The 25,906-nt window shown below is 51.1% G+C and overlaps 10 protein-coding genes across 10 annotated transcripts; 8 read left to right on the top strand and 2 right to left on the bottom strand.

Moving 5' to 3' along the window:
- Nucleotides 1-2,622: 2,622 nt before the first annotated feature.
- On the top strand, nucleotides 2,623-3,752 carry BDZ83DRAFT_575002 (vacuolar membrane protein-domain-containing protein; the record flags this gene model as incomplete). The annotated part of the gene is made up of 2 exons (XM_060504764.1): nucleotides 2,623-3,060; nucleotides 3,120-3,752. 2 exons carry the CDS (start codon nucleotides 2,623-2,625, stop codon nucleotides 3,750-3,752), a joined length of 1,071 nt encoding a protein of 356 aa, XP_060366273.1.
- Nucleotides 3,753-4,926: 1,174 nt separating this feature from the next.
- Nucleotides 4,927-6,354, top strand: BDZ83DRAFT_616775 (S-adenosyl-L-methionine-dependent methyltransferase). The gene is made up of 4 exons (XM_060507995.1): nucleotides 4,927-5,042; nucleotides 5,101-5,255; nucleotides 5,322-5,359; nucleotides 5,440-6,354. Exons 1-4 carry the CDS (start codon nucleotides 5,030-5,032, stop codon nucleotides 5,999-6,001), a joined length of 768 nt encoding a protein of 255 aa, XP_060366272.1. The 5' UTR covers nucleotides 4,927-5,029; the 3' UTR covers nucleotides 6,002-6,354.
- Nucleotides 6,355-7,011: 657 nt separating this feature from the next.
- Nucleotides 7,012-8,294, top strand: BDZ83DRAFT_616770 (S-adenosyl-L-methionine-dependent methyltransferase). The gene is made up of 5 exons (XM_060507994.1): nucleotides 7,012-7,252; nucleotides 7,303-7,340; nucleotides 7,400-7,537; nucleotides 7,594-8,012; nucleotides 8,085-8,294. Exons 1-5 carry the CDS (start codon nucleotides 7,028-7,030, stop codon nucleotides 8,138-8,140), a joined length of 876 nt encoding a protein of 291 aa, XP_060366271.1. The 5' UTR covers nucleotides 7,012-7,027; the 3' UTR covers nucleotides 8,141-8,294.
- A 199-nt stretch (nucleotides 8,295-8,493) lies between these two features.
- Nucleotides 8,494-10,719, top strand: BDZ83DRAFT_791422 (S-adenosyl-L-methionine-dependent methyltransferase). The gene is made up of 9 exons (XM_060515733.1): nucleotides 8,494-8,801; nucleotides 8,856-8,888; nucleotides 8,959-9,049; nucleotides 9,104-9,145; nucleotides 9,199-9,353; nucleotides 9,434-9,471; nucleotides 9,546-9,683; nucleotides 9,747-10,166; nucleotides 10,227-10,719. The coding sequence occupies exons 1-9, from the start codon at nucleotides 8,754-8,756 to the stop codon at nucleotides 10,318-10,320; spliced, it is 1,059 nt and encodes a 352-aa protein (XP_060366270.1). The 5' UTR covers nucleotides 8,494-8,753; the 3' UTR covers nucleotides 10,321-10,719.
- Nucleotides 10,720-11,109: 390 nt separating this feature from the next.
- BDZ83DRAFT_718627 (S-adenosyl-L-methionine-dependent methyltransferase) lies at nucleotides 11,110-12,474 on the top strand (the record flags this gene model as incomplete). Its single annotated transcript, XM_060512096.1, has 6 exons — nucleotides 11,110-11,160; nucleotides 11,222-11,339; nucleotides 11,503-11,657; nucleotides 11,722-11,759; nucleotides 11,813-11,950; nucleotides 12,051-12,474. 6 exons carry the CDS (start codon nucleotides 11,110-11,112, stop codon nucleotides 12,472-12,474), a joined length of 924 nt encoding a protein of 307 aa, XP_060366269.1.
- A 717-nt stretch (nucleotides 12,475-13,191) lies between these two features.
- On the top strand, nucleotides 13,192-14,989 carry BDZ83DRAFT_267137 (methyltransferase domain-containing protein). The gene is made up of 9 exons (XM_060502032.1): nucleotides 13,192-13,357; nucleotides 13,409-13,438; nucleotides 13,503-13,593; nucleotides 13,644-13,685; nucleotides 13,739-13,893; nucleotides 13,965-14,002; nucleotides 14,090-14,227; nucleotides 14,301-14,720; nucleotides 14,773-14,989. Exons 1-9 carry the CDS (start codon nucleotides 13,307-13,309, stop codon nucleotides 14,924-14,926), a joined length of 1,119 nt encoding a protein of 372 aa, XP_060366268.1. The 5' UTR covers nucleotides 13,192-13,306; the 3' UTR covers nucleotides 14,927-14,989.
- Nucleotides 14,990-16,016: 1,027 nt separating this feature from the next.
- BDZ83DRAFT_574850 (methyltransferase domain-containing protein) lies at nucleotides 16,017-17,322 on the top strand (the record flags this gene model as incomplete). The annotated part of the gene is made up of 6 exons (XM_060504746.1): nucleotides 16,017-16,173; nucleotides 16,230-16,271; nucleotides 16,331-16,485; nucleotides 16,571-16,608; nucleotides 16,672-16,809; nucleotides 16,899-17,322. 6 exons carry the CDS (start codon nucleotides 16,017-16,019, stop codon nucleotides 17,320-17,322), a joined length of 954 nt encoding a protein of 317 aa, XP_060366267.1.
- Nucleotides 17,323-18,585: 1,263 nt separating this feature from the next.
- BDZ83DRAFT_751043 (S-adenosyl-L-methionine-dependent methyltransferase) lies at nucleotides 18,586-20,198 on the top strand (the record flags this gene model as incomplete). The annotated part of the gene is made up of 9 exons (XM_060513999.1): nucleotides 18,586-18,630; nucleotides 18,696-18,740; nucleotides 18,799-18,889; nucleotides 18,946-18,987; nucleotides 19,045-19,199; nucleotides 19,294-19,331; nucleotides 19,411-19,548; nucleotides 19,624-20,043; nucleotides 20,114-20,198. The coding sequence occupies 9 exons, from the start codon at nucleotides 18,586-18,588 to the stop codon at nucleotides 20,196-20,198; spliced, it is 1,059 nt and encodes a 352-aa protein (XP_060366266.1).
- Nucleotides 20,199-21,226: 1,028 nt separating this feature from the next.
- BDZ83DRAFT_616746 (Alpha/Beta hydrolase protein) lies at nucleotides 21,227-23,491 on the bottom strand. Its single transcript, XM_060507993.1, has 5 exons — nucleotides 23,227-23,491; nucleotides 23,036-23,177; nucleotides 22,718-22,923; nucleotides 22,246-22,663; nucleotides 21,227-22,190 (listed from the first exon to the last, which is right to left on the bottom strand). Exons 1-5 carry the CDS (start codon nucleotides 23,314-23,316, stop codon nucleotides 21,589-21,591), a joined length of 1,458 nt encoding a protein of 485 aa, XP_060366265.1. The 5' UTR covers nucleotides 23,317-23,491; the 3' UTR covers nucleotides 21,227-21,588.
- Nucleotides 23,492-24,142: 651 nt separating this feature from the next.
- On the bottom strand, nucleotides 24,143-25,129 carry BDZ83DRAFT_266984 (uncharacterized protein). Its single transcript, XM_060502031.1, has one exon. The coding sequence runs from the start codon at nucleotides 24,828-24,830 to the stop codon at nucleotides 24,195-24,197; it is 636 nt and encodes a 211-aa protein (XP_060366264.1). The 5' UTR covers nucleotides 24,831-25,129; the 3' UTR covers nucleotides 24,143-24,194.
- Between the last annotated feature and the right edge of the window lie 777 nt (nucleotides 25,130-25,906).

The following is a 25,906-nucleotide window of genomic DNA, read 5'->3' as shown; positions in this document are numbered from 1 at the left end:
TGCTAGGTATTTTGGCGCATAGGATGCAAAAAGCGAATTTGGAACGGGGACTTGGCAATATTAGACTCTCGCCTAGCGTAATTATACCTTGAAAGAAAGACAATCTTTTGACATTCAGTGGCCGGAACATGGTCGAAAAAGTCGAAGATTGAAACATTCCACTCCATGATAACCTCACACTAGTGCCCGTACGTCCCCATTTCAACCCCGAGTTGAAGAACGGGTACGGAGTACTTAGCTTGGAAGATGCATTGTTTAGATGGCTTTGATGCGCAATGCCGTGCTACCTCGGAATGTTAGCAAGCAGATGAGATAATCTCGACCCCCCAAAGTCAACGTTCCATGACAGCTTCCATGCAGATGAGATGTGAGACGGGGCTATGTTTGCCCTGGGCAACGCCGGGCAACCAGTTTCTCGGGACGAGCTTGGATGCCTGGGCAAAGCCAAATTTGTGGGAAGAGAATCGCCTGGCCCGTCAGCGGCGGCATTATGATTTGGGAGCACGAGACATTGTGAGGTTGTGGCTGGAGAATATAGTACAGCAGAGGATTGGCTTTTTTGTCAGGGTTTTTTTTTTCCTTTGATGGATGGTTAGCTGGTGACAACAAAGGAACGATGATTCTATTGATAGATGGCGATGAGTCGTGCAAGAGTCCGAGATGGAGTGAGACCGAATAATAGCGGGATCCAAGTAAGTTACACATCAAAGGCTTCGGTATCGCATTTTCGAACGGGTTTGGGGTGTGGGATTTGGGGTTGTTTCTTGACCTCGTATCAGATCTTCCTATCCTTTTTTTTGCCTGCCCTATTTTCCTTTTGGGCTTCGTTTCACGAAATGGAGCAGATTGTCTACGGGGTAAGTAACTGACTTCGAAGAGACCGGAGATGGTAGACTCGGTGGTCTGCGGAGACAGGGGAAATGGGGGAGCATGGGGCCAAGCGCCTGTGAATCTATTAAATCGGGGTTCTCGGCACCAGGCCGGCGTGCGTTTGGGTTGTTAGTGCAAGAGAGTGTCGAGAATTTGGCAGACTTGTGTGTCCCGTTCTGTCCTGTTGTGGCTTGCCCAGGTCAACGGCTTTTTCAGGCAGGGCAGATGGTTTTTGGGACGGATATTGGCCGCTGCAGCCACATTGATGGTTTAAGGTCTCTTGGCCTTTGCATGATACGATCCGTAGAAATAGATAGGTGGTGATGGTGGTACCTAGTTTAAGGAGGTAGGTAGGTCAGGTGGTGGATCTTAAACGGCGGTGATTTCTCCGGTCCGTCGTCCGCTCGTAGGCCGCGGCCTCCTGAGCTTTACCTCATTTTAGGCTACCCAAAAGACAAATCTCGTGATGTTTTTCGCCGGCGGTGCCATGCAGACGGCGGTGTCTCTCCGTCCTTTTTAAAATCTCCTAATCTCGCCTCGATCCACCCGAGCCCCCAAGCTCCAAACTGTAAAACCCGTGGAAGCCAACAACATTACGGATACACACAAGCCTTGGCTGGTGGCCCCCCTCGTGCCTGTCCTGACTCCGTCTATCCGCCCCCCTAGCCTGTAGGTGCTCCGTAATACAGAGGAAGTATTGCTCCAGGCGAGTTTACGGCAAGTCTGGGCCGTGGGAAAGTGACTAATGGAGGATCCCCCAAGGCGGCAAAGCCAGGTGTGTTAAGGTATGCGGGGACGCTAAGCCCAATCAGAAGTAAGCTTGTGTCAGGACCTGGGCCATGATTTCCTCCATTGCCTTTATCCCATTTCTTTGTACTACGTACAGTACCTTACTCTGTATGTATCGTACCTTTACTCATCAATAGCTACCATCAATAGGTCTGCTCATCATCATCACCATCCTGAGGTGCTCGCTCGAACAGACACAAACACCAGACCGCTCACTGACCGTGGCTCATACCTACTTTGGTACCAAGGCGCCACGGTGCCAAGATATCGACTCTTCACCTACCGCAGTTGCCTAAGCTGAAGGCTGAAGCTCCCCCAAGTCTGTGCTGCATGTCACTTTCTTACTCCGCCTCGTGACAGCCCGCCCTTCTGGCCCATCAATCCCCGACGACGATCACCTTTTCTTTGCCTGTCCGCTCCTCGCTACACCTTGGCCCGCTTCTCTTCTTTCTATCTCTGTGTTTCTCTTTTTTTGCACTCTCTTCCTCTTAACCATCCCTCCTCGCGCAGACCTTTCCAAGGTCTCTTACTTGTGTTCCTTCTTCCTTTTGCCGCCGGTTTCCATATTTCGAATTCCTTCCTTTTTCCTACGGGTACCCCAAATCCACAACGCAGTTGCATACGCTTGTCTCGCATTCACTCCTAATCCGTCAGCCAAAAACCCGTTGTTCGACCTAAAGCGATCGACCCTCCTCCCACCCCAAAGAACGTCATCCACATACCGACGGCCGCTTTATCGCCCCCCCTTCCGACCAAACATCACCCCGTCATTCGCACGAGACCGCCCTTTTTCTCTCTGTCCCTCCCTCTGCTAGTCCCATTTCAACACCCCCCGACCCGGCCAGGCCAATGGCCCCTCCGCCACCCTATCTGATAGCGACTGCCGCCCAAGATGTTCCTACTTCACTCGCCGCCTTCGTAGCAGCTACAGCAACAGCAGCAGTCGACGCAGCAGCAAATACCATGATTCCTATTGCGACCCCAACAGAAGCCCTCGACGGCGCCGTCGCGACCTTCACGAGCGCTGTCGCTGCGGCCACGGCTACCCACGCTGCAACACAGGGCGAAGAAGGTGGCAACGGCGAGTGCAGCCTGCTTGGCTCCTTTGCCCTCATCGTCCAGGCAGCCCTGGGCGGCCTTGCCTTGCTGGCGTTGGTTTTCAAGCGCTGGAGGGAGCGGCCACAACGTCCAGTCAAGATCTGGTTCTTCGACGTTTCGAAGCAGGTGTTTGGCTCGGTTCTCGTCCACATCGCCAATATCTTCATGTCAATGTTGACGTCAGGGCGCTTTTCTGTGACACTGGACCCCGCAACCACAGCCAACGCGCAGAGGTTAATGAGACGCGGCGAGGACTACACGCCAAACCCGTGCTCCTTCTACCTGCTCAATCTCGCCATTGATGTAAGCAAACTACTCGCTTCCATTCTTCCTCCGACATTTTACTAATATGCGTCTTGCAGACCACCATCGGTATCCCCATCCTCATCGTACTTCTCCGCGTCCTGACAGGCCTTGTCGCGTACACGCCCTTGGGCAAGCCTGAGGAGTCGATCCGGTCCGGCAATTATGGCACACCTCCCAACGCCTGGTGGTGGCTGAAACAGTCCTTTATCTACTTCTGCGGCCTGTTCGGCATGAAGTTCTGCGTTCTCATCATCTTCCTCCTCCTGCCCTGGATCTCGCGCGTCGGCGACTGGGCCTTACGGTGGACCGAGGGCAACGAGCAGCTGCAAATCTTCTTCGTCATGATGTTCTTCCCGCTCGTTATGAACGCCATGCAGTATTACATCATCGACTCTTTCATCAAGCAGCCCCAGCACGAACACGAGCGACTACCGGAGGAGGACCCCGACTGGAGCTCGAGACATGCAGGCGTCAGCCCGTACGACGACGCCGACTCGGCAAGCGAGGAGGGCGCGAATTCGGACGACGGAGCGAGCTTGAAGCTGAAGAAGGCGAAACATGCGGATGATGCCGAATACGACCCGGACACGGACGGCGACGCACCGACGGTCATTGGTAGCAGCTCGAGCCGGACAAACCACCAGAGAAGGGATAAGGATATTTCGGCGGAGTTGTTCCCAAAGGAGTGATGTGAGCTTTGTTTTTTGTTTGGTTTAAGCTAGGAGTTGGAGCTAGAAACCTGTATAATCGGACCAGGTCTAGATGGCCTCCAAAGGGCTGTAACAATACTGGTGTTTGGTTTAAGCGCATCATCCCTTGTCAGTCCTCATGAATCATATTCAGATCTTGGACTTCCTGAATTCTTTCGGTGACCGCCCGAGTCCTTGATATGAAGTCTCGTTATATGGTGAATTTACTAACGGGGTCTATTGTACACTCATTCCGACGTCACACTTGAGGACGGCCTCGGAGAATGTATTCTTGTAATTGTGTCCGCGAAACCCCTCCAAAATAGCAGAGCTGGTCACCGGAAATGCCTCAAGTTGGCCGAGACCGCGGGGATCGGTCCGGAGCCGGGTGCTACTCCGCGGTTCCGTCTGCACGACAGATCCACTGCCCGGACGGCACGATGAGGGGGTAGCTTCCGTCCAACATTAGTACCTGCCCACATCATCGAGTGAAACGTATATCGACGCACTTTATTTGATGTATGTGAATAACAGTGACCGGGATTCTACACCGGTTACAGGGACTGCAGGAAATGTGAGTTCGAACTCTTTGCCTGAACGGGCCGGGGTCGGGTGGAACTGCGGTTTGCATCGTCTCCACATGCAGGCGTCGTGGACTCTTGTGAACGCGAATAACTTCGCCGTTGAGCTGCATGTCTTTTTGTGTTGGTTTCTGTACGCTAAGGTGAGGGGGTCCTCGATGCCTACGCCCATGATGTGACATCTTTCACGTTAAATCAGGCCTGCTTGCTCCTCAAACGTAGTGCGAGATTTATTGAGTGAGGTTGATTTGCATTGATCAGCAGTAACTTGATTTCCCAACTCTGCAGTCCACAATACTCAAAGAAACATGGCAGAAATTGACCACAAAGTTGTCATTGCTGCCAATGATGGGGCGCTGTGTCCTTCAAAACTTTGCGTGTACCTCCTCGTGGCAGTGGACTGACAAGCATCATGTACTTAGATTTTGGATGATGGCCAGGTTGAAGTCAAAGTAAGCCATTAAGATTCTCCTTTGTGAGCGGTTTGGCATGTTCTAGCTCCTCTGAGAGTATCGCCTCGTCTGGCACAAGCGTTTCTAGTTCAATTCTAGACTACCGCTTCGAGAACGGCCAGATCTACCATCGGTGTAAAGACGGGAGTGAGTTCAGGAAATCTTACCTTGCAATCTATCATTTTGATCGTGCGGAAAGCTAACAAATCTGCAAGAGTACAATATCCCTAAGGATGAGAGGGAAATGGATAGACTAGGTGAGAGTTGTCACATATTTGTGTTCCTAGGATTTAAAATCTGATCGCGTTTCGATAGATCTGCAATATCACATCTGCCTCATGACCCTGGGCGGCAGACTCGGTCTCGCGACTCCTTACCAAGCAGGCACTGAGGTTGGAAGAGTCCTCGATCTCGGTACCGGAACCAGCATCTGGGCTATCGAATTCGGCGATGACCACCCGGAGGCCGAAGTAAGTTACGCCCCATCGATACACAACGTTTCTTAGGACGTATCCTGAATATTCAAACTGCCTCAGGTTCTCGGCACTGATTTGTCCTCGATCCACTCAAAGTTGTAAGTCGACTCTCAAGCCGGACATTTAAACGACGTACCCGTTATGATAAAAGGACTAGAAAACTCACTCCATTGCCCAGCGTAAACCCAAACGTCCAATTCGAAATTGACAATCTCGAAGAAGACTGGACCTACGCCCACAAACTCGACTACATCCACAGCCGCTTCATGACCTCCAGCATCGCCAACTGGAAAGACCTCCTCACAAAGTCGTTTGAACACCTCGTCCCCGGCGGGTACATCGAACTCCAAGAACCCGACCTCCGCGCCGAATCCGATGACGCGTCCCTCCCGAGCAGCTGCGCGCTGAACAGGTACTGCGATCTTCTGCGCGAGGCCATGAGCCTGCTCGGTCGCGAATACGTCTCCGTCCCGAGGTTGAAGACCGTCATGGAGGAGATTGGGTTTGTGGACGTGGAGCTTAGTCGGTACAAGTGGCCTGTGAATACCTGGCCAAAGGAGGCAAAGTTCAAAGAGCTGGGGGCGTACAATCATGAGAATATTGTAGGGGCTGTTGAGGCGTTGGCCATGATGCCGTTTACGCGGGCTTTGAGGAGGAGTCGCGAGGAGGTCGAGGGGTTCTTGGGGGATGTGAGGAGGGATTTGAGGAATCGGGAGTTTCATGCGTATTTCCCTGTGTAAGTGGTGATCTAAAATCATCTTTTGTTGAGATGTTTGTGCTAATTGGTCTGTCCAAGGTATTTCATCGTGGGAAGGAAGCCGGAATAGGAGGGAGCGGGTCAACTCTTTCGACAGCTTGACGGGAACGTCTTGTAAATCAACTTCAAATCACATTGCGAAAGAGTCCTCCAGGGCTACGTATATGAAGGTCAGATAAGGAGAAGCGTTCCCCTCGACACGTGTTAGAACTTCCGACTAGCAATCTGTGTGCTGTCATCTTGTTCGTAGAAACTAAAGGAGAGGTCGAAGGTCATGTTGGTTGTACCGGTCATGTTTAGAGAGAGGGATGTGCAATCAGTCACATATCGAGTCAGTTACCGCGAAAGCAAGTGTGAGGACCATGCAGAACAAGACAAGGTATTTTGATCCCCCTGCCTTGAGGACTTCGCTTTCCATTCGGCGGCAGCTCCCTCGGGTCCACTCAGAATGCTGCCGAGGATCAACTTCGCCGGTGGCATGCGTTGTGGGCGTATCTTTCTCGTTGACTTGATTCGAGTCTGATTCAGGGGTTATAAGCGATGGCATGTTGCTTTGCCACAAATCTGTCCAGATTTCCTCGCCTTCTGATCTCATGCCCTTGGTCAAATTCCTGCCTCTAACTCATCGCCAATAAACTGCAGAACGTCAATCTAGCCCGAACAACACTTGTAATCATGGCTGAAGTCGACCACGAGATCAGCATTGTCGCTGATGAACAGGTACGTTGGCGTGTCCATGTGACAGATACCCTCGGTTCGAGCTTATAGTAGTCATAGTCTCTGAAAGACGGTCAAGCAGATAGGGAGAGCATTGCTTCCTCTAGCACAAGCCTTAGTGGCTCAATCTTGGACTACCGCTTCGAAAATGGACGGACGTACCACCGTTACAAAGACGGGAGTGAGTCATGCGTTCTCCGTCTCTTTGTAAGAGCTGCTGTTTTGCCTGCCGTGCTGACTGCATTGGAAACAAGAATATGTGATTCCCAATGATGAGCGAGAGAATGCTAGAATGGGTATGTCACCTCACGGAGTCCTTGATCAGACTCAAAGTATGTGGCTCACGTGCCTAACACGGCTAGACATGCAACATCACATATGCCTCATAACCCTCGGTGGCCGGCTTGGACTTGCACCTCCATGCCAACCCGGCGTCAAGGTTGATAAGGTGTTGGATGTTGGTACAGGCACAGGAATCTGGGCAATTCAATTCGGCGATGATCACCCTGAAGCCGAGGTAAGCTCAAACGTGATGATAGATTTCGAATGCGTGTTGACTGTGGACAGGTACTCGGCGTTGGTCTATCTGCTACGCAGCCAGACGTGTGAGTTTCTGAATCTTTGAAGCTGTTGGGGAATAGGACTAAGCAATCGAACTTCCCAGCGTAGCTGCGAATGTCCAATTTGAAATTGACGACATTGACGAGGAGTGGACGTATACCATCCCGTTCGACGACATCCACAGTCGCTTCACGTCGTCAAGCATCGCAGACTGGAAGGTATACCTCACCAAGTGTTTCAAGTAAGTACGATTCTTACGTCCTGGTCATAAGAAATCCAGCCGCTAATTACTGTAAGTCATATCCAACCTGGCGGTTTTCTAGAGTTGCAGGAGCCAGAGATGGAATTCCAGTCCGACGACGGCACGTTTCCTGCAAGTTGCCCATTGGCCAAGTACGGCAACCTCCTCAAGGAAGCAGCCGCCATCTTTGGGCTTGAATACGTCTCGGTATCCTCCTCGAAGACACTGATGCTCGAGGTGGGCTTCAAGGACGTGACGCTGAGCCGGTACAAGTGGCCCATCAACACCTGGCCCAAGGACCCTTCGTTCAAGGAACTAGGCGACTGGGGCTTCGAGAATAGCAATGCTGGTCTTGAGGTTATTTTCATTGCACTTCTGACGCGCGCTCACAAATGGACTAGGGAGGAGGTGGATGTCTTTTTGGCTGATGTCCGGAAGGACCTGGCTAACAGAACTACCACACCTACGTTCCGATGTAAGCCGCCTCTGTTTTCTGGTCATCAGTCATCAGCCGAACATGCTTTGCATGCTGACTTGAGCAACTTAGGTATTTTGTTATTGGACGGAAGCCAGAAGGAAATGGAGAGTAGGGGACTACACTGAGATTTTGAGGACTATGCCATCACCTTAAGACGGGGAGGGTTTAGGAAACGTGAATGGTAATAAGCCATCGTAAAGCCCAACTTCTGTTCCCATCTAGAGACTCAATCTCTTCTTTTAAACAAAACAAATAGAACCATGCCGCCAAACGATGGCGTTTCAATCTTCGCTCTGCTTGTCGATGACACCGATTCGATTTTGTGGTTGAAGCCGGGGTGACTCGGACCTTTGTCTCGGCTCCGGACTGATCCAGAAGGTCAGGCGTTGCATCCAACAGCTCAACCACGGGTTTGGGCGCCTCGATACTAAGCAACGAACGACAGTCCCCTCTCCGTCCCACAATTTCCATCTAAATGGAGACAACTTGGCCGCTGTGGTTGCATTATGCAATGCACATTTCGTTCTGTTGGCCCTGCTCAGGAAGATGGGCCGGAAAGAGGGGGTTACAATCGAATGTTTTGGTCGCAACAAATAGACAAGCTTGTGCCTCCCCCGCCACCCGAATGCCTTTTACTTCTCGTCAAGATTCTTGCTCTTACGTTGCTCATATTTCTGTTTGAAGGGGAAACATTGAGATTGGACATTCTGTTCACTGCGCGAACGAGCCCTTGCGAGCATGGCTTCCATCGTGAATAACGAGGTCCAGCTTGTTGCTGAAGACCATGTACGTGTAACTGGATTCGGGCACTAAGTAAATAGTAACTCATGCAAAGTATAGGTCAATGTGACCGACAGAGAGGCTGATATCGAGGTGAGGACAACACCAACCTCGCGCTCTTCTCACTACTTAGATCTTCTCACTCATGCTGCTCTTTGGACAGAGTATTCAATCAGAGACAACGAGCATCAAGGCATCTATGCTCGAGTGGCGCCAAGAAAATGGTCGAACTTATCATAAGTACAAGGATGGCAGTAGGTAAAGCAGGCGCTTTTCGACTGCAACCAGCGGTTGACCAGCTTCGCTAGAGTATCTCGTCCCCAATGATGAGACAGAGCTCGATAGACTTGGTAAGGCAAACTTCCGCCGGCTAGTGTCTTCTTACACTGACCGGGCGCAACAGACATGCAGCATGAGATCTTCTATCTCACGTGGGATGGAAAGCTAGGCGTAACCCCTCCATGTGAGCCTGGCGCAAAAGTTGGTCGTGTTCTCGATCTCGGCACGGGTACTGGATTGTGGGTAATCGATTTTGCGGATCTGCATCCTGAAGCCGAAGTGAGTCTTCATTCTACGTGACGCCGCTCACCTCTTACACGCCATGATCGAGAAGTGGCTAACAATCACCTCCCCTTTAGGTGCTGGGCATGGACCTTTCTCCTGTTCAGCCGTCAGAGTACGTCGATTCCTCATGAAAGACTAGCCAGCTATGAAAAGACACCCGGAAGACTAATCATTCATATCTCACAGCGTTCCGCCCAATGTGAGATTCGAGATTAATGATATCGAGGAGGAGTGGCTTTACTCACGGCCATTCGACTACATTCATAGTAGAATCATCACGGGCGGCATCAGCGACTGGAAGAAGATGATAAAGAAGGCCTACGAGTAAGTGTTCTCACCAGACTACAACTCCGCGAAAGATATCTGACACCTTTCCCAAACATAAAGCCACCTCACGCCCGGTGGATGGTACGAGATACAGGAGTCAGACATGTCCCCAGCCGCCGACGATGGGACATTGCCCCCCGAGAAGGCATTGTCTAAATTCGGCGCCCTGATCCGCGAAGCTTACGTGGTGATGGGTGTGCCCCTGGTCCACGTTCCTGATCTGAAAGACGTCCTCACAGAGGTCGGGTTCGAAGAGGTGGAGCTGACCGTCTTCAAGTGGCCTACGAATCCTTGGGCCAAGGATCCCAAGTATAAGAAGATCGGGGCGTGGAATTACCATAACTTTGGTGGCGCGGTCGAAACCGTCTCCTTGGCGCCCTTGACCCGGGTACATGGCTGGACGAAGAAGGAGGTGCTGGTGTTCGCAGACGAGGTGCGGAAGGACCTCCGGGATCCAAAGGTTCACTCTTACTTTCCCATGTAAGTTCTAATGTGCTTTCGTGCTCATTCGTGCTGAAGGTCTTTCTGACAACGTTGTAGCTACACGCTTGTGGGTAGGAAGCCCTTAGAGGCAGCGACTAAGCCGACGGCTACCGAGGCCGCTCCGGCTGAGGCCTCAACTTCACCACAGTGATTTCCAAGGCCTTATCACGCTGGTTGGTCGCTTGATCAAGACGGCTTGCCAGATTACAGCCCAGGCATGGGCCTTTCTGGAGAGATGACATGGCATGGCTCTGAACTTTGGCGATGTCTTAGATGATACAACGGCAATTGTGACTGGCCTATCAGAAAGTGTGAAACCGGCAGCTTTTATTTTGAGCCTTCGGATAGTTGCTTAATAAACTCGGTCGATTTTTCCCCAGTCATGCTGGGTGTCCCATCGCCTATCGACTCTAAGCTTGTTGATACTGAGTGGTAGGAAACCGTATTGACTTGTCGCTGTTAGTTACTGACTTAGGATGGTCAACAAGAGGATGAGATCTACCGCCATATTTGAGAGCAAATGTGTGTTTGTTGTCTGTTTTGAGAACCCTCTAGTCGTTTGGTGCGGCTAAGAAACCAAACACTAGCCTGGCGGGCGATAAGCCCGCCTCCCGCGGCGGGGGGTGCCTTCTCCCTGCCCCTGCCGCATCTCCAGTTTTTTCGGTCTGTAAAGAGGCAACGTCGCCGCTCGCCTGCATCATGCGCTGTGCACGTAGACAATGTGGACGGCGACCGGTTGGCAAGCCGCGCTTGGCAGGCCACAGGTCGGTTCGGCAATAAGGGGGTCAATTCCTCTGACCATCTTCAAAAACTTCGCACCATCATCACCTCGCGAGGTTCCGAAACTGGTCTGCACTTCGCGGGTCTTTCGGCACAGGGAACCTGAGCATTCGCTTACACCAAAAGACACTCATCAAGACAGCCTTAAAAAACTACTATCATGGCCGCCACACAAGACGACCCTGATGTTCACCTGGTTGCTGATGACGAAGTACGGATCAGTGCAAACATTGCGCAATCTAGTGACCCAATGCTGATGAACATCGATCCAGATTTCCGATAGCGAACAGGATCTTGAGAGCATTCGCTCAGAGACCACTAGCATAAAGGACTCTATCCTTGAGTACAGAATTGAGAATGGAAGATCCTACCATAAGTACAAGGATGGGAGTGAGTTACTCTTTTATGCTGTAGATTCATATTGTCAATGATCTGCTGACATGTATCAGAATATGCGTGGCCTAATGACGACAGGGAGAACGACAGGATGGGTGAGTTTCTAATCCTGGGATACCCTTTTATGATTGCTATTCGTCTAAGTTGGACATATTAGATATGCAACACGAAATATGCCTCCTCACATTCCACGAGAGACTTGGATTCGCCCCTCCTTGTGACGAAGGTGCAAAAGTCGGCCGCGTTCTTGACCTTGGCACCGGGACCGGCCTCTGGGCTATTGACTACGGTGACCAACACCCAGAGACGGAGGTTGGTGCTGGTTTCTACCAGAGTCTCTGAAAACGAAGATAATGTATCTGACATTGAGACCTAGGTGCTAGGCGTCGATCTGTCTCCCATCCAGCCACGAGAGTGCGTAAACTCTCTCAAATGAAGCCCGTAAAGCTGCTAACCATATGTATAAGCGTCCCTCCTAATGTCAAATTTGAAGTCGACGATGTCGAGGAGGAATGGCTGTATTCTCGGCCCTTTGATTACATCCACCTTCGATTCATGAACGGGTCTATTTCAGACTGGAAGAAGATCATTCAAAAAGCCTACGAGTGAGTATAATCTCTGAGAGTCTTTACCTTGCTCGTTGTCTTAACGATATCTCGTTGCGGAGCCTCACGACCAGAGCTGACAAACTTGTTCGTCTGATAGTCATCTCGTCCCCGGTGGCTATTTTGAGATTCAGGAAGGCGATTTTGTCATCAAAGCTGACGATGATACTTTACCCCCTGAGAAGCCTCTGGCTCAGTTTACTTCCCTCATTCGAGAAGCTGCAGAGAAGTTTGGGCGCAGATTCGCTCCTATCCCCGAGATGAGGGAGGCCATGGTCGATGTTGGGTTCGAGAACGTTGTTCAACAGGATTTCAAGTGGCCCTCCAACCCATGGCCGAAAGACGAGCACTACCAGAGAATCGGCGAATGGAACTTCCATAACTTCGTGGATGCCGCTGAAGCTATGGCTCTTGCACCTTTGACCCGAGTTCACAATTGGACGAAGGAGGAGGTTCAAGTCTTTCTTGTGGGTGTTCGTAAGGACATGAGGGACAAGAAAATCCACTCGTACATGCCTATGTAAGTTTCTCTTGATCTTGGATCATTCTAACGAAGAATATTCTTCAAAACTAATAACTCTGTCTCTACAGTTACACTCTTGTGGGCAGGAAGCCGGTGAAAGAAGCCACCCCAGCCCCGCCTCAAGACCAGAATGCGGCAGCAACTCCAACTTCAACTCAGTGAACCTATTTTCATGACCTTCCAAGATATCGTCGGAAAATATTGAGCTTCGCTGGAGCCGGTTCGGAGGATTGGCAGATTGACAAGAACCCCAGTCTAATCTGAGGGGAATTGTTGGACAATATCAGCATTCATCATCCGAAGAGAATCGATGACTTGGCTGTGTAACTCCTTGACCGAGACTGGCGATTCGACCGAGGCATCAAGAATTCTCAGACATGGGTGAGAGGCTGGCGCACCGCGGACACGGGACGGCTTCCGATAGTGGACAGTCCAGATTCTGCGGTTGCAGGGGTTGGCTGACCGAAGTGGCAAGTGGTTAGATCTCAGGATGCTGTTGGAACTTGTCTTCACATGCCCATGTCGCATTCTTTGTCTCTTCATTCGGCCGTAGTTTTCTCTGCCCCATAATTGTCTGCAATGGGGAAACTGCACCGTCGAGATGCATATGCATGTTTGCTCGTTGGTTCCTTCGCCGAACCCCAGCTCAGAAGAGGGGTGGCGGGCTGAGATCGACTGTCTTTGTCACAAAAACAATGAATGACCCCTCAATAATTTTCTTCATCACCCTGTCCTAGGATTCTTTACACTTGGCGTAGTGCTCTGATATCATCAGTATTGGAAGGCAAACAGCAAGATCGGCACGAGACTTGCCAAAGCGCTAGACCCCCAAGATGGCCGAACCGAGCACCACTGCAACACCCCGAATTGTGGCAGACGATCAGGTAAAGCCACCATGCCCTCCTGAACTATGAATGGGTTCTAAATTCGTTTAGCATGAAGATGTTCGGTCAGATATTGGAAGCGTATGTGCAAGCTACACTCCGACTCTTCAACGCATCATGAGTCTTACTTACATGCTTGACATAGAGCATTGCTTCTTCAAGCACCAGTCTCCGAGCCTCAATCCTGGACTACCGCGTCGAGAACGGCAGAACATACCACCGGTACAAAGATGGCAGTGTGTTTACTCTTGCCTATCACTGAAGAGCTTTCCTAACTTTGACTGAGAATACACGATTCCTAACGATGAAAGGGAAATGGAAAGGCTAGGTAGAATCCACTAGCTCACGTTCTATACAAACCCTCACTAACATTCACCATAGACATGCAGGATGAGCTTTGGGCCATCTCAATGGACTTCGCATCAGGAATGGCTCCGCCTGGGCAGTTGGATGCTGAAGCTGGACGAGTCCTCGACGTCGGCACCGGCAGTGGCATCTGGGCAATTAACTATGCAGACGATCATCCCGATGCTGAGGTACCAAGATTCCCCTAACATTGAAAATAGTTGTTGTCGAACATACTTGACTGACTTTGTTTCCCCGTTAGGTCCTTGGTATTGACCTCTCTCCAACCCTCCCTGACTAGTATGCGTCTCCTTCGTCCCTATCTTAGGCGTTGCTCGTAGAACTAAGGGCTCTGTGCAAAAATCGGCTAACATAGATTTCATTCAGCGTACCACCAAATGTCAAATTTGAGGTTGATGACGTCGAAGAGGAATGGACGTATTCAAGGCCTTTCAATTATATCCACAGCCGTGTTATGACAGGCAGCATCAGCGACTGGGATTTGTATCTTCGCAGGTGCTACGAGTAAGTCTATTCATCCTTCTACGTTGCGATCTACATATGATTACCGCATAAGCTGAATCGTGTGTCAATCAAGCAACCTCGTACCTGGTGGGTGGGTTGAATTGCAGGAGATTGCTGTATACTGCGACTCTGATGACGGGACGCTGACCCCAGACCACGCGATTTCCAAATGGAGCAAGCTACTGCACGAGGCAACGATCAAGCTTGGACGTCCTTACATTGATCCCGAAGGCCTCCCAGAGAAGGTGCGGGCTGCCGGATTCGTTGACGTTGCTATCACTGCATTCAAATGGCCTCTCAACGACTGGGCCAAAGACCCAAAATATAAGCAACTGGGCAGACTCCAGCTAGAAAATGGTTTAGCTGGCATCGAGGGTTTCACCATGGCAGCGTTTACCAGAGCCTTCGAGTGGACTGCTGAAGAGGTTAACGTGTTCCTCATTGACGTGCGAAAGGATGTCAACAACCGGCGAATTCACGGCTACCTTCCAACGTAGGTCACAGCGATTTCCATGCCATCAGGTCCATTCTGACTCCCGATGTAGCTACTCCATCATTGGACGCAGGCCAAGCAAGGAAGAAACCTCAGCTGCCCCAGCTCCTGCTTCCTCAGAGACAACTGCTTCACCAGAAGCTCCTGCTGCCCCTGAGGCTTCCGCTTCTACTTCCTCTCAGGCCCAAGCACCGAGCTCATCTTGATAACATGGTTCGGAGCGACGGTTGTCGACTGAGGTTGCGTTCGAGACGGGATCTAGCGGCTCTAGTCGCTTTAGTGTCAGTCTTACCCGGGGGTTTGCAGGGATAGAGCGACTTGCAACCCACGAATCATACGGATGCAAACAATAGCGGCACCAAGCTGCAAGTTTCAATGTCTAAGCAACCATGAAGGCATGCACTAGAGATGGAGGGGCGGCTTCCTTTCTGATTCTGCATGCCTGCTTTAATGTCGTGCTGGGATGACAATGACGGAATGACTAGACAATATTCTATGACTTGCTTAGACATGAACAACAAACAATTTACGCTCGCCGTAATCTTTCTATCCAAATGGCTTATGGCTTAAGTTGCGGTTCAATTGCCGAATGGTCTTCTTCGAGTCGAGGCTTCCATGGTTACCAGCCAGGCTCTATTGTTCGTTGAGCTGGCACCTTGTCAACTGCACACTGTTGGACGCCAGCGGCATGGGTAAGGGAAAGCTAGTTGACTAACAGTCTCGATGTTTGCCTCGAGCCTTTGCAGACAAGGATGGGAGCGGCCGAGGTCAGATGTGACAAGCATTACCATCCATTCAGTGGAAGACATTATTTTCCCCTTGTCCGAAATTGGACCTTCCTATTCGGTCGCATCTTCTTCAGTTCCACATTTGTTTGCAACGCGGTGGCAACGCCATCGGTGCGCATATGCATGTTTCCCCGTTGGTTTCTCTTGCGAAGAAGAGGGGTTGGCTGGGGGCATGTTGGCAAGGCCGGTTTTGTGCTTTGCACAAAAGGGATTGTAGAGCCCAGTCCAACCCCCCATCGCTGCTACTCTTCAGTCTTTTTTTCCCCCGAATTTGTGACATACCTTACTTGTTGACAGACTTGACCCAGTACTGTGGTTCAGTAAGATTGACTGAAGCTTTCGACACGGCCAACATGGCTCATGACAATAACGCCGCGGTCCTTGACGTGGACGATGTAAGTGGAGCTACCCTTCCGTAATATAACGATCTTTGCTTCACAAGTATACTGATTGTAAAATATCAGGATGATATTCGTTCAGAAGTGGGAAGTGTAAGCTCAAGCTCGTTATGCCAGAGGCAGTACCCCAGACTGAAGAGGAAGGCCAATATCTCATACACTGTCTCATCTTCCAGAGCGTAGCTTCGTCAAGCACCAGTATTCGCAATTCTCTTCTTGACTACCGTCTCGAAAATGGCAGGACCTACCACCGATACAAAGACGGCAGTATGTGCATTCGTGCTTTTGGCTTGTTCAAAGGCTTCATTCTGACGCAGCTCTAGAATACAATCTTCCCAACGACGAGCGAGAATTGGACAGGCTAGGTACGCTATCTCACATGGTTCCGCCTTCTACGACAACACTTCTCTGACTTTGTATCCAGATTTGCAGCATCATTTGTGGCTTCTTGCGCTCGACGATAGACTTGGAGTTGCCCCGCCTTGCAGGGAAGGCACCAAAGTCGGTCGGGTGCTCGATGTTGGAACTGGATCTGGCATTTGGGCCCTCAACTTTGCCGATGAGCACCCTGAAGCTGAAGTAAGTCTGCGATGTGGGCTCATCTCGTCTCTTGGTGTGCTCCCTGATATAAAATGTACTTCATCTGACTGCGACTGCTTAATAGGTGTATGGCATTGATCTATCGCCGACTCTTCCTGGCTAGTGAGTTGACTTCACAAAGGCGTGTATACGAGATACAATTCCTGACAGATTTCATCGTCACAGCGTGCCCCCAAATTGCAGATTTGAAGTCGATGATGCTGAGGAAGAGTGGACATGGTCCCGGCCATTTTCCTACATCCACAGCCGAGTTATGACTTCCAGTATCGGTGACTGGAAGCTGTATCTTCAGCGTTGTTATGAGTGAGTCTTTACAACTTGATGCATCAAATATTCTTGGTTGAGAAAGAAGTACTTCAAACATGAACAGCACGCTGACTCTTTGAATCAAGCAATCTGGAGCCTGGCGGATGGATTGAACTGCAGGAGTTCGATCTCTATCCGCGATCAGACGATGGAACTCTCACGCACGAGCACTCGCTGATTAAGTGGTGTGACCTCCTTCTCGAGGCATCAGAGAAGTTCGGTCGCCCCTATGTTGAAGTCCCGCCATTGAAGGATCTTCTCACAGAGGTAGGCTTTGTGGACGTGTCGTTGGATCTGTACAAGTGGCCCACCAACACTTGGCCCAAAGATGAGAAGTATAAAGAAATCGGCTCCTGGCACGGCGAGAATGTCTCTAGCGGTCTCGAGGGCTTCACGATGGCGGCTTTGACGCGTGCCCTGGATTGGTCGCGGGATGAAGTCAACGTCTTCCTCATTGATGTACGCAACAACATCAAGGATAGAACCATCCACGCATGGTGGCCAGCGTAGGTATCCCGAGTAGTGGAGAGTTCAGGCCGAGGAGACTATTCAGCTGACACGATACAGATACTTCATCATCGGTCGTAAGCCAGAGAAGGTGGACAGCCCGGCTCCCCCGGCCCCTCCGTCCCCTGAAGCCGCTGCCTCCCCTGCGGCTCAGACTCTGGCACCGGCTGAGACGCCATCTTCCCCTCCGGCTGCAGCTTCGGCTCCAGCTGAGAACACAGCTTACACTACGAGCCCGACTTCTGCTACAAGTCCAGCCCCATCTCAAAGCCACACGCCGGCTGCATCTTGATGGAAGTTTATGTGCAAGTGCTAGAGGAGGGACAAATTTGGATTGGGAGGATATTTTTATAGGACGCTCAATGTCAATGCTACTGACGTGAATGCATACAAGTGCAACATGACTTAGATTAGCGTAGGAGATTTGTACAAGGAGTTAATTGAATGGAACGAGTTACCGGCAAGCTGAATAATGTCTATACCATCTCTCTTATCTAAGCTGGATGTCAAAGGTTGTATAGCGATACAGAGGCTCTGCCCTCAGGTGGGTTACCTAGCTGGTCTTGACGGCGGCACTGAATACCAATGAGAATGTCTAACGTAAGAGACGCTATAGGAGAGTGGATCGGCTATGAGAACTGACACTAGTACGAGCGATGCAACCTTCACGCTATGGAATAAAAGATGGTTCGCATCGATATCTTACTTAGTCTTTGTAGGGAAGAAGCGGTTCGCCGCGGGCGTTGCTCCAAACTACCCATGACTAGTCATGTCGATGCGACTTCAGCACCTTCATTTTATTATCCTAAATAATGCAGTCGATGATCGTTGAGAAATTCAAGGCACAGAAAATGAAACTTGTTCGAAGCTGGTCCACGATGGTAGGCTAGCGGCGATGAGATTGCCTGATCCAACCGTCCGGTTATGGTGCAGGTCCGTCCTGCCCCTGTCACACTGCGTTCGATAAGGTGAATACCAAGCGACTGTGCCTCTTCCATGTATCCACTCTATCGATGGATGACCATTTCTAAAGACGCGTATGCATGTTGGTTTGGCCGTTCGTTGGTTCTTCTGTGCCTCTGTGGTCAAGGACAAGGGCGGGCTACCCCCAGAGTGCCGAATTCCATCACAAAAACAGCTGCTGCCCCGCGCCAGTCTTGACCTTGTTGTTTCTTTTCTCTTGATCTGTTTACGACAACCGAAAGGTTGGTTCCATACGCGAAACGTAATCATGAGCCGGTGTTATAACGAATTGTGACTCTGAACATGCCGCAAGATAATCGACCCGTTGAGATTGTGGTTGACCAGGAGGTAAGACTGAGCCCGCCAAACATCATTTGGCGTCTTATGTCTAAACAGACCTCAAAATTTAACAGCCAGAGACAAACCACGGTGACGTCGATTCAGCCTTTGGAGACGATGTAAGTTGTAGGTCCTGGACCTTCGAGGCGCCTCACATCGCTCACATCTCCTGCAAAGGACGCAGCTTCCTCCAGCATTAGCCTTCGAGAGTCTATCTTACAGTACAGGAATGAAAACGGCAGAACCTACCACCACTACAAAGATGGAGGTAACCTTAATCCATACGATCCACCATATTTGAGGGCACTTCTAAACCTGTACAAGCATATATCTTTCCCAACGATGACAAAGAGCTGGAGAGGCTAGGTACTTATGAGCCACTAGACATTTTGCTTCAACTTTCTTTTCTAACAAACGGTGTAGATTTAACGCATTCAATGTGGCTTCTCGTAACGGACAACAAGCTCGGCGTTGCTCCACCATGTCAACCTGGTTCCATGGTTGGCAGAGTACTCGACATAGGTACGGGCACCGGTATCTGGGCTCTTGACTTCGGAGACGAACACCCCGAAGCTGAGGTGAGTAATGCTCTTACGTATATGTGCCCTTCAAGCATGTCACCAATGCTACTGGCTGCTATGTTTGGCTGTTACTTACAGAGGTATCCGACAGGTTATCGCCGTTGATCTCTCACCGACGATGCCTTACTAGTGAGTATCTATTTCTCTTTAATGCTCGACATTCGCCAGCAAGCAGTTGCATGCGAGATAGGCTGACATTCTCTCTCAGCGTTCCACCCAACGTCAAGTTCCAAGTCACTGATGCTGAAGACCCTTGGACATACTCACGGCCTTTTCAGTATATTCACAGCAGAGTCATCACCTCAGGTATCAGCGACTGGCAAAAGTACCTAAAAAACTGTTATGAGTAAGCATGCCTCTACAATATCTGATATTTCTCAAAGAAAATGATGGCGAATAGCTGACTGGAAGCGACGCAAAGTTTTCTTGAACCCGGGGGTTGGGTTGAAGTGCAAGAAATCGACCTCTATCCGACGTCTGGCGATGGAACGCTGAGGCCTGATTCAGCACTTCAGACGTGGGCAAACTTGCTCGCAGAGGCCTCGGTGATATTAGGACGCCCGTTCCCTGACGTAGCCTCACTCAAACAGGTCATGATAGAGGCTGGGTTCGTCGACGTCCAGATGACCAAGACCAAGTGGCCGATCAATCCTTGGCCGAGGGACTACAAGTGGAAGGAAATAGGCATATGGAATAGTGAGAATCTCCGTACCGGTATCGAGGGCTTCTCTATGGCTGCGTTGACCCGTGGTCATAAGTGGTCTCGCGACCAGGTCGACCTTTTCCTCGTTCAGGTACGGAGGGATATCAAGGACCGAATGATTCATGGTTACTGGCCAATGTAAGCATGATCTCCGACATTTCCGACATCTTCATCATGTCCTCGACTACAGCTGATGAGCATATGTCAGATACTTCATCACTGGACGCAAGCCCGGTAGAGAAGAATTTACGCTTCCTCGACCCGCTCTCTCTGAGGCTGTTTCATGGCCCTAAGTAACGAGAGCGACTGCGGGACAAGATGGAGTGTGTTTTGAGGCAATGGTTATCACTTCCAGTGATGCGGAGCATCGGTCGTGTGTGGTATATCATTGACTGAAGAGTAGCATACAGGGCGGCAGTTTCATGAAGTTGCATAGCGAATAAGTTTTAATGATTTGACGAGCCCTAAGAAGAATCCAAGGTTGAGGCATTAGACAGCCCATAAAAACAATCCAGCTAGAAAGAAGAGCTACCACAGACAAGAGGCATGGTCAGCTTCACCGCCTCTCCCGTAATGTTAGAAGAAACAGGAACTCACAAGCTCAGAAACAACATTCCCTTTCGCCTCATCCTCCTGTCTCCGGAGCCCCTGCCACCGGCGCTCCGGTCTCTCGGAGACTACCTCACTCGGCGGGAAGACTTGCTTGTCTTCCGTACACTCCTCTTCAGCCGTTTCTACTGCGCCGTCAACTACCAGACTCTTCCCAGACTTGGAATGATTCTCACAACTGATCTGAAAACGTTGGACACGTAGACATACCTTTTTCATCGATAGACGTCCCTACGTGCTCCCAGTCCGCGTCATCGAGTGCGTCTGTCTCTTCATGCTTCAACTTCTCCCCATCCCTCTGAGGCCCCTCAATTTGGAGGTCCTTCAAAGGCATCTTTTTTAATTTTCGGTCTTTTGGCGTGAAACTGAAACCTAAAAATGAGACGGGGAATCTTGCGTACAGCCGAACTAGACCGACTCTGTAATCTCACAAGATGTGCTTTTCCCGAGGTTGACTACGATGAATTGCCGCGACGACAACCTCTGATTGTTGAGGCGGCTGCCTTGTGCCGCGCCACTGCGTTGAGTTCGTCAGTCACATGAGAGAAAGCGGCACCATGCCATGCCCGTGACGCAACTGTCCAGTCCAGGCCTCGTTTACTGGCGATTCTGCTGAGCATTCGAAGTAAGCACATGCAGGTTGGCCCCGTCGGATGCCCGAATTTGCGGCACAGGTTCCCTTGACTTTACCCATTTAGGATGTCGTTCCCTGGTGGTTTTCTACTGCCTCCACTTACTCCAACGCATGTAAGTCTATCGTGTCAAACGACTAAAGTAGCATTTATTTACGCTCTCACTAAGCTCCATCATATTGCAATAAAAGGTTGTTATGTAGTGAAGAAGATCGATAGTCCTTGGAGAAAAAGACACGTACTGTAAGAGCAATGTTGAGATTATGCAGTAGAAAGAAATCTGAAATAGACACATTATGTGTATCATCCAATGCTGGTATCAACCCGATATGCCATCTCCTCGTATGCACAAGAAAAAAAAATAAGAAACCAACCCACCAGATGCAAACGCCTCATTATCCATGGCCCTCGGCACTCTAATATCCAAGAAAAAGGCCCTCCCTCATTGCTCCATGACCTCCACGATCCCCTTCCAAAAGTTACACCGATCTCTCTGCCCATCATCGACATTCTCCATCCGGTTCTTATTCAACTCAAACACGAACCGCGACTGATTCCGTCCCCAATCGCCCCAGTCCGGAGCACCCGCGAGCTTATAAGTGTTGGGATTCAAATCGCGCACGAACGAGATGACGTACTTCATCATCAGCGAGACAATAGGTTTGTTATACGTCCGGAAGCTGTCGGGCGTAGGACACGCGTCGATGCCAAAGATGGCGGGCGCCTCAAACACGTGCGGGACGCCGAGGCCGGAGGCCGTGTTGTCGTTGTCCTGGACGTTGAAGCGGTAGGACCAGCTCGTCCCGGAGCGGTTGGCGGCCGCGTAGGCGTTCATGATGGTGTTGGCGGGGCAGATGAAGGTCGTCTCGCCGTAGGCTTGGCTGGTGGACGGGAACCAGACGTTGTGGTTCGGGAGTGGCGGCAACAGGGGGTACTTTTGCAGCATAGGGTCGGTCTCGTTCTTTGTGAGTTTCGGGTAGTTGTCTGTCATGAAGGAGACGAATTGGTCTTGGGTTGCGACGTTGGCGGCGAAGACGGATCCCTCTGAAGGAGTGTGTGAGTACCTCAGTCGCTGTTGCAATAGGATGACGGGACTAACCGTTGCTTCCTGTCCCAAAGAGGACGGGAACTTTGATGAATGAACCCTTGTCGTAGAGCCGGTACGGGTAGTCTTGCAGAATGTCGCCGTCTATACATGGAGTCCAGTAAAAGTGCGGGTTTGCCGCCCTCCCTGGAAACGGCGATGCGATATTGGCGTCCTGGATCGCTTTAATGTCTTTGCCGCGCAGACAACCCATCTGGTCCTTGTCATCTGTGCAGCCTACCTTGGCCAGCGTCTGGTTGAACTGGTACTCAAGCTCCGGAACACGAGGCTGCGCGGGGAAGAAGACCGACTCGGACATGGCGCCTTTGAAGAGCTTGTCGTCGCGCCCGCCGTAAGCTGCGAGGTGAAGGGCGACCGAGCCTGCTCCGGCTGAGAGGCCGTGGATGACTACATGATTTGGATCACCGCCAAACTGTAATGCTTGTGAGTATGGCTGAAAATGACATGAAACAGTGTGAGATCTCACCTTTGATATGTGAGTCTGAACCCATTTCATCATTAGTCGCTGGTCCAAGAGTCCCACATTCAGCTCGCCATCTTTTCGAACCCGGTCACTCGCCAGGAATCCCCAAAGTCCGACCCTGTAGTTGAAATTTACAAAAACGACATTCTTGCCCGAGACATCGACAACTTGAGAGCCGTTCCAGTTGGGATTGGCATTTGAGGTGTAACCTGAAGCTGTGTCAGACAGGGACTTACTACAAGACCGACGCACAAGAGCTTGAATACAAGTAGGCTCTCATTTCTACATGAAGCAATGTCGTGTGAGTGGAGGGAGTCTTACCACCGCCTTGAATGAACAACCATACAGGAAGCTTTGCGTCGGCCGTCGTGTTTGTTGGTGACCAGACGTTGGCGTATAAACAGTCCTCATCTTGACCTGAAGTAGGATAAGTCACATCCGTCCCGAGACAAATAGGTCCAAACTGAGGTTCTGTCAGCGTGTCGATCCAACATCACAGCCCAGTGCCTTACATCGATGGCATCTGTCGTGCCCTCTTTCGGCTCGGGATCTTGAGGTGCTCGCCATCTCAGATTTCCTATCGGAGGCGCGGCATACCGCATTCCCAGAAACTGGTTCACACCGCTCGGGAGCGAATTCCCAGAATACCTCGCATAGCCGAGATCGACGGTGACCCTCGGCAAGTTGGCCTGTCACGCAGCGTCAGTACTATTGTGCGACGTACCGCCAGGTATTTTTTTGGAGGAAAGAGATACATCAAATCGGACCTCATCTCGAACTGCGAGATATTCACGAATGTTGAAGTAGAGGACGACGGAGAGGGCCGCTAGGATCATGCTGGCGATGGCAACTGGCGCAGAGTATCTCCGCCAGTTGAACTTCCTCGTCTCCATGACGGGTCGAAGGAGGGGTGAACATGTTTCGAGGTCATATGGTCCCGCGGGCTGCGGCGGCGCTGCGCGATCCCACGTGAGAGCCACCGTGGGAAGCCGTCTGCTCTGCTTCGGGAGACAAGAGCCCAAAGCCGAGCGGGGGAAAGCAGCAGGAGGAGCGAGACTGCGAGTGAGTGAATGCGAGAGAATGAAGCTAAAGTAGCGGCTGCTGCATGTCGTTTCCGAGGAGGGATCCGTGCCAGTCTCACAGACTCTCTGCAGCAGTGAGATGGCGCGGGTAAGACGCCGAAGATGAGTCTTGAGGGGATCGTAGATGGACCTGCGCACAACCTCGGACGAGAAGAGGTTGTAGATGTAGTGAAAGTTTCCAAAGAGAGAAAGGGGTGGGCCACCGTCTACATTGACGATCGATATCGCTGAGAACGATAATATGGAATGTGTCGAATTTTGGCGGCGCCGAGCATGTCTTTGTTAACTTTGGCTTCGCCTACCCAACCGCTACGGCTGGGTACCCCAACCCTCTCACCTCACTGAAGAATGGATACGGGAGGTGGGAATGCGGGTTTTCTGGGGTGATAATGCCCACCTCACGTACTACAACTGCCATCTCCCATCCACGATTCCACGCCAGGGCCTCCATGCTGGCTGCGGGCTGCAGGCTTGATAGGGGGCACGGGCTGTGTCAGCGCACTGCCAAGTATCCCATCTGCAGTGACGTCGCCAGGGCCTGTACCTTCTGTTGGCCGGCTCGAGGCAGGGCACGCAGGTAAAGCTGGCCAAGAGCGCGTTCTGGAAGCCAGAAAGTCCTTGTAAAGAGACCCAGCGAACCCCCCACCCCCCCCAAGCCTCCAGGGGACCACTGGAAACACTGGAGCGTTATCCAACAGTCCAACAGCAGGCCGCCGAAGAGCCGGGGCTTCGCTGTTTTCGGTAACAGGACGGCAGTGGTTCACCAAGGGAGAGACAAGGGCATCGTCATCTGTTTGATCGTATCGGAGCAAAACTGCCGCAAAAAACAATCCGTTGCGTACTTTCTCATCAGTTACCGATTTGTCCAAGTGGCTCACCGCCACTCGGTTCATCCTGAAAAAGGGACAATGATGAAGTTTTCCAGGCTCAAACAGCACCAGTAACAGAGAGCTCCTGGCACGAACACGGCCACGCACGCGTAGGGGACTACGGTTCCTCCCTCTGCGCAGGGTGCTGCCGGCTTGGCGCTTCATCTGATAGATGAGGCTTCCGCGTTCTCGTAGCCCGTCGACGAGCTTCTATCCTTGCTCGAGTACCGGCCGTGTTCCCCTCTGTGTGCCAAGGATCAAGACTCGAGAATTTCTTGTTGATCCTTATCCGTTGTCACAGAGCTCTTATCGCTCCCTGCTTTTTGGCGTCACTGCTCCTTATTCTGTAGCATTCAGTCGGGGTAAATATGGGCTTCTTCCAAGGGACCGTTGCTTAGATGAAGCAAGAAACACTGGGGAAGGTCTCCAGCAGTCATGGACTCATGGCCCATAGGAAAACTTCACAAGGTCCAGAAATAGCGCCGGCGAGACATTCTCAAGACTCGGGTGTCCATTCTTGTCGTATTCCGACTCGGTGCCGAGTCGTGTCCGGGTTAGGTAAGCCGGCACCTCGAAAAAGTAAGGATTGAGAAAGTGAAGCCAGCTGACTTGTCTCGTGATACCGTTGGTAAGACGAATCTGCCATACTGCTTCGAGCAATATAAGATGGCATCAGGCTATCTGTCTTACACATGGCGTCCGCTGTCTCTTTTTGACGAAGGTCTCCGAATGGCGGGTTTAGCCGTGGAGGCACCCACTCAGCATGTGGTGTTCAACCACGACATCCAAAAATAGCATCACCCTTCGCCCGGAGGGTGTTTGGCGTCTCGCTGTGGTTGGTCGCTGTGAAGGGCTTGAAGGCTTGAAGCAACCACGACGATATATCTTGCGCATCCGCATTCGGAAATTCTACAACTTCGGCGAGTCGCTGGGCTTTCTGCGTGTTGGAGGTGGACTGTTGGAAGAGAGTCGTGTCAGGCGGTTAGGCTAAGGTAGTAGGCGGGGCATTCCACCTTTCTAGCTGAGATGTGAAAAGGCCCATCTTTCACACTTGTAGAGTTATGTCGAGATGAGACTGGTGGCTGCTCAAAAGAGACACATGGTTAATGCCTTCGGGGCTCAACTTGACACAGTTGATAGTAGGCTCTCTCCCTGCATATCGCGATTCGCAGGTTGCCGCTTAGGTTCCGCATCCCTGTTTCAATGTCTTCCCCAACAGCGTCAAAGCAGCACCAGTCAGA

This window comes from Colletotrichum acutatum (assembly GCF_030867785.1).
Source record: "Colletotrichum acutatum strain CBS 112980 chromosome Unknown BDZ83scaffold_34, whole genome shotgun sequence".
Lineage (NCBI taxonomy): Eukaryota > Fungi > Ascomycota > Sordariomycetes > Glomerellales > Glomerellaceae > Colletotrichum > Colletotrichum acutatum.
This window is presented reverse-complemented; position numbering and strand designations above follow the sequence as displayed.

Excerpts from the sequence above, each read along its gene's own strand:
- BDZ83DRAFT_616775 (XM_060507995.1), top strand. Across the intron at positions 5,256-5,321 it reads ATGACCACCCGGAGGCCGAA|GTTCTCGGCACTGATTTGTC; the intron begins GTAAGTTACGCC and ends AAACTGCCTCAG. Across the intron at positions 5,360-5,439 it reads TCCTCGATCCACTCAAAGTT|CGTAAACCCAAACGTCCAAT; the intron begins GTAAGTCGACTC and ends TCCATTGCCCAG.
- BDZ83DRAFT_616770 (XM_060507994.1), top strand. The coding sequence starts at position 7,028 with ATGGGTATGTCACCTCACGGAGTCCTTGATCAGACTCAAAGTATGTGG. Across the intron at positions 7,253-7,302 it reads ATGATCACCCTGAAGCCGAG|GTACTCGGCGTTGGTCTATC; the intron begins GTAAGCTCAAAC and ends GACTGTGGACAG. Across the intron at positions 8,013-8,084 it reads TACCACACCTACGTTCCGAT|GTATTTTGTTATTGGACGGA; the intron begins GTAAGCCGCCTC and ends TGAGCAACTTAG.
- BDZ83DRAFT_267137 (XM_060502032.1), top strand. The coding sequence starts at position 13,307 with ATGGCCGAACCGAGCACCACTGCAACACCCCGAATTGTGGCAGACGAT. Across the intron at positions 13,594-13,643 it reads CCACCGGTACAAAGATGGCA|AATACACGATTCCTAACGAT; the intron begins GTGTGTTTACTC and ends ACTTTGACTGAG. Across the intron at positions 14,003-14,089 it reads TCTCCAACCCTCCCTGACTA|CGTACCACCAAATGTCAAAT; the intron begins GTATGCGTCTCC and ends GATTTCATTCAG.
- BDZ83DRAFT_616746 (XM_060507993.1), bottom strand. The coding sequence starts at position 23,316 with ATGCGGTATGCCGCGCCTCCGATAGGAAATCTGAGATGGCGAGCACCT. Across the intron at positions 23,178-23,226 it reads GCACGACAGATGCCATCGAT|TTTGGACCTATTTGTCTCGG; the intron begins GTAAGGCACTGG and ends ACAGAACCTCAG. Across the intron at positions 22,924-23,035 it reads GTTGTTCATTCAAGGCGGTG|GTTACACCTCAAATGCCAAT; the intron begins GTAAGACTCCCT and ends ACACAGCTTCAG.
- BDZ83DRAFT_791422 (XM_060515733.1), top strand. The coding sequence starts at position 8,754 with ATGGCTTCCATCGTGAATAACGAGGTCCAGCTTGTTGCTGAAGACCAT. Across the intron at positions 8,889-8,958 it reads ACAGAGAGGCTGATATCGAG|AGTATTCAATCAGAGACAAC; the intron begins GTGAGGACAACA and ends CTCTTTGGACAG. Across the intron at positions 9,146-9,198 it reads GACAGAGCTCGATAGACTTG|ACATGCAGCATGAGATCTTC; the intron begins GTAAGGCAAACT and ends CGGGCGCAACAG.
- BDZ83DRAFT_266984 (XM_060502031.1), bottom strand. The coding sequence starts at position 24,830 with ATGAAGCGCCAAGCCGGCAGCACCCTGCGCAGAGGGAGGAACCGTAGT.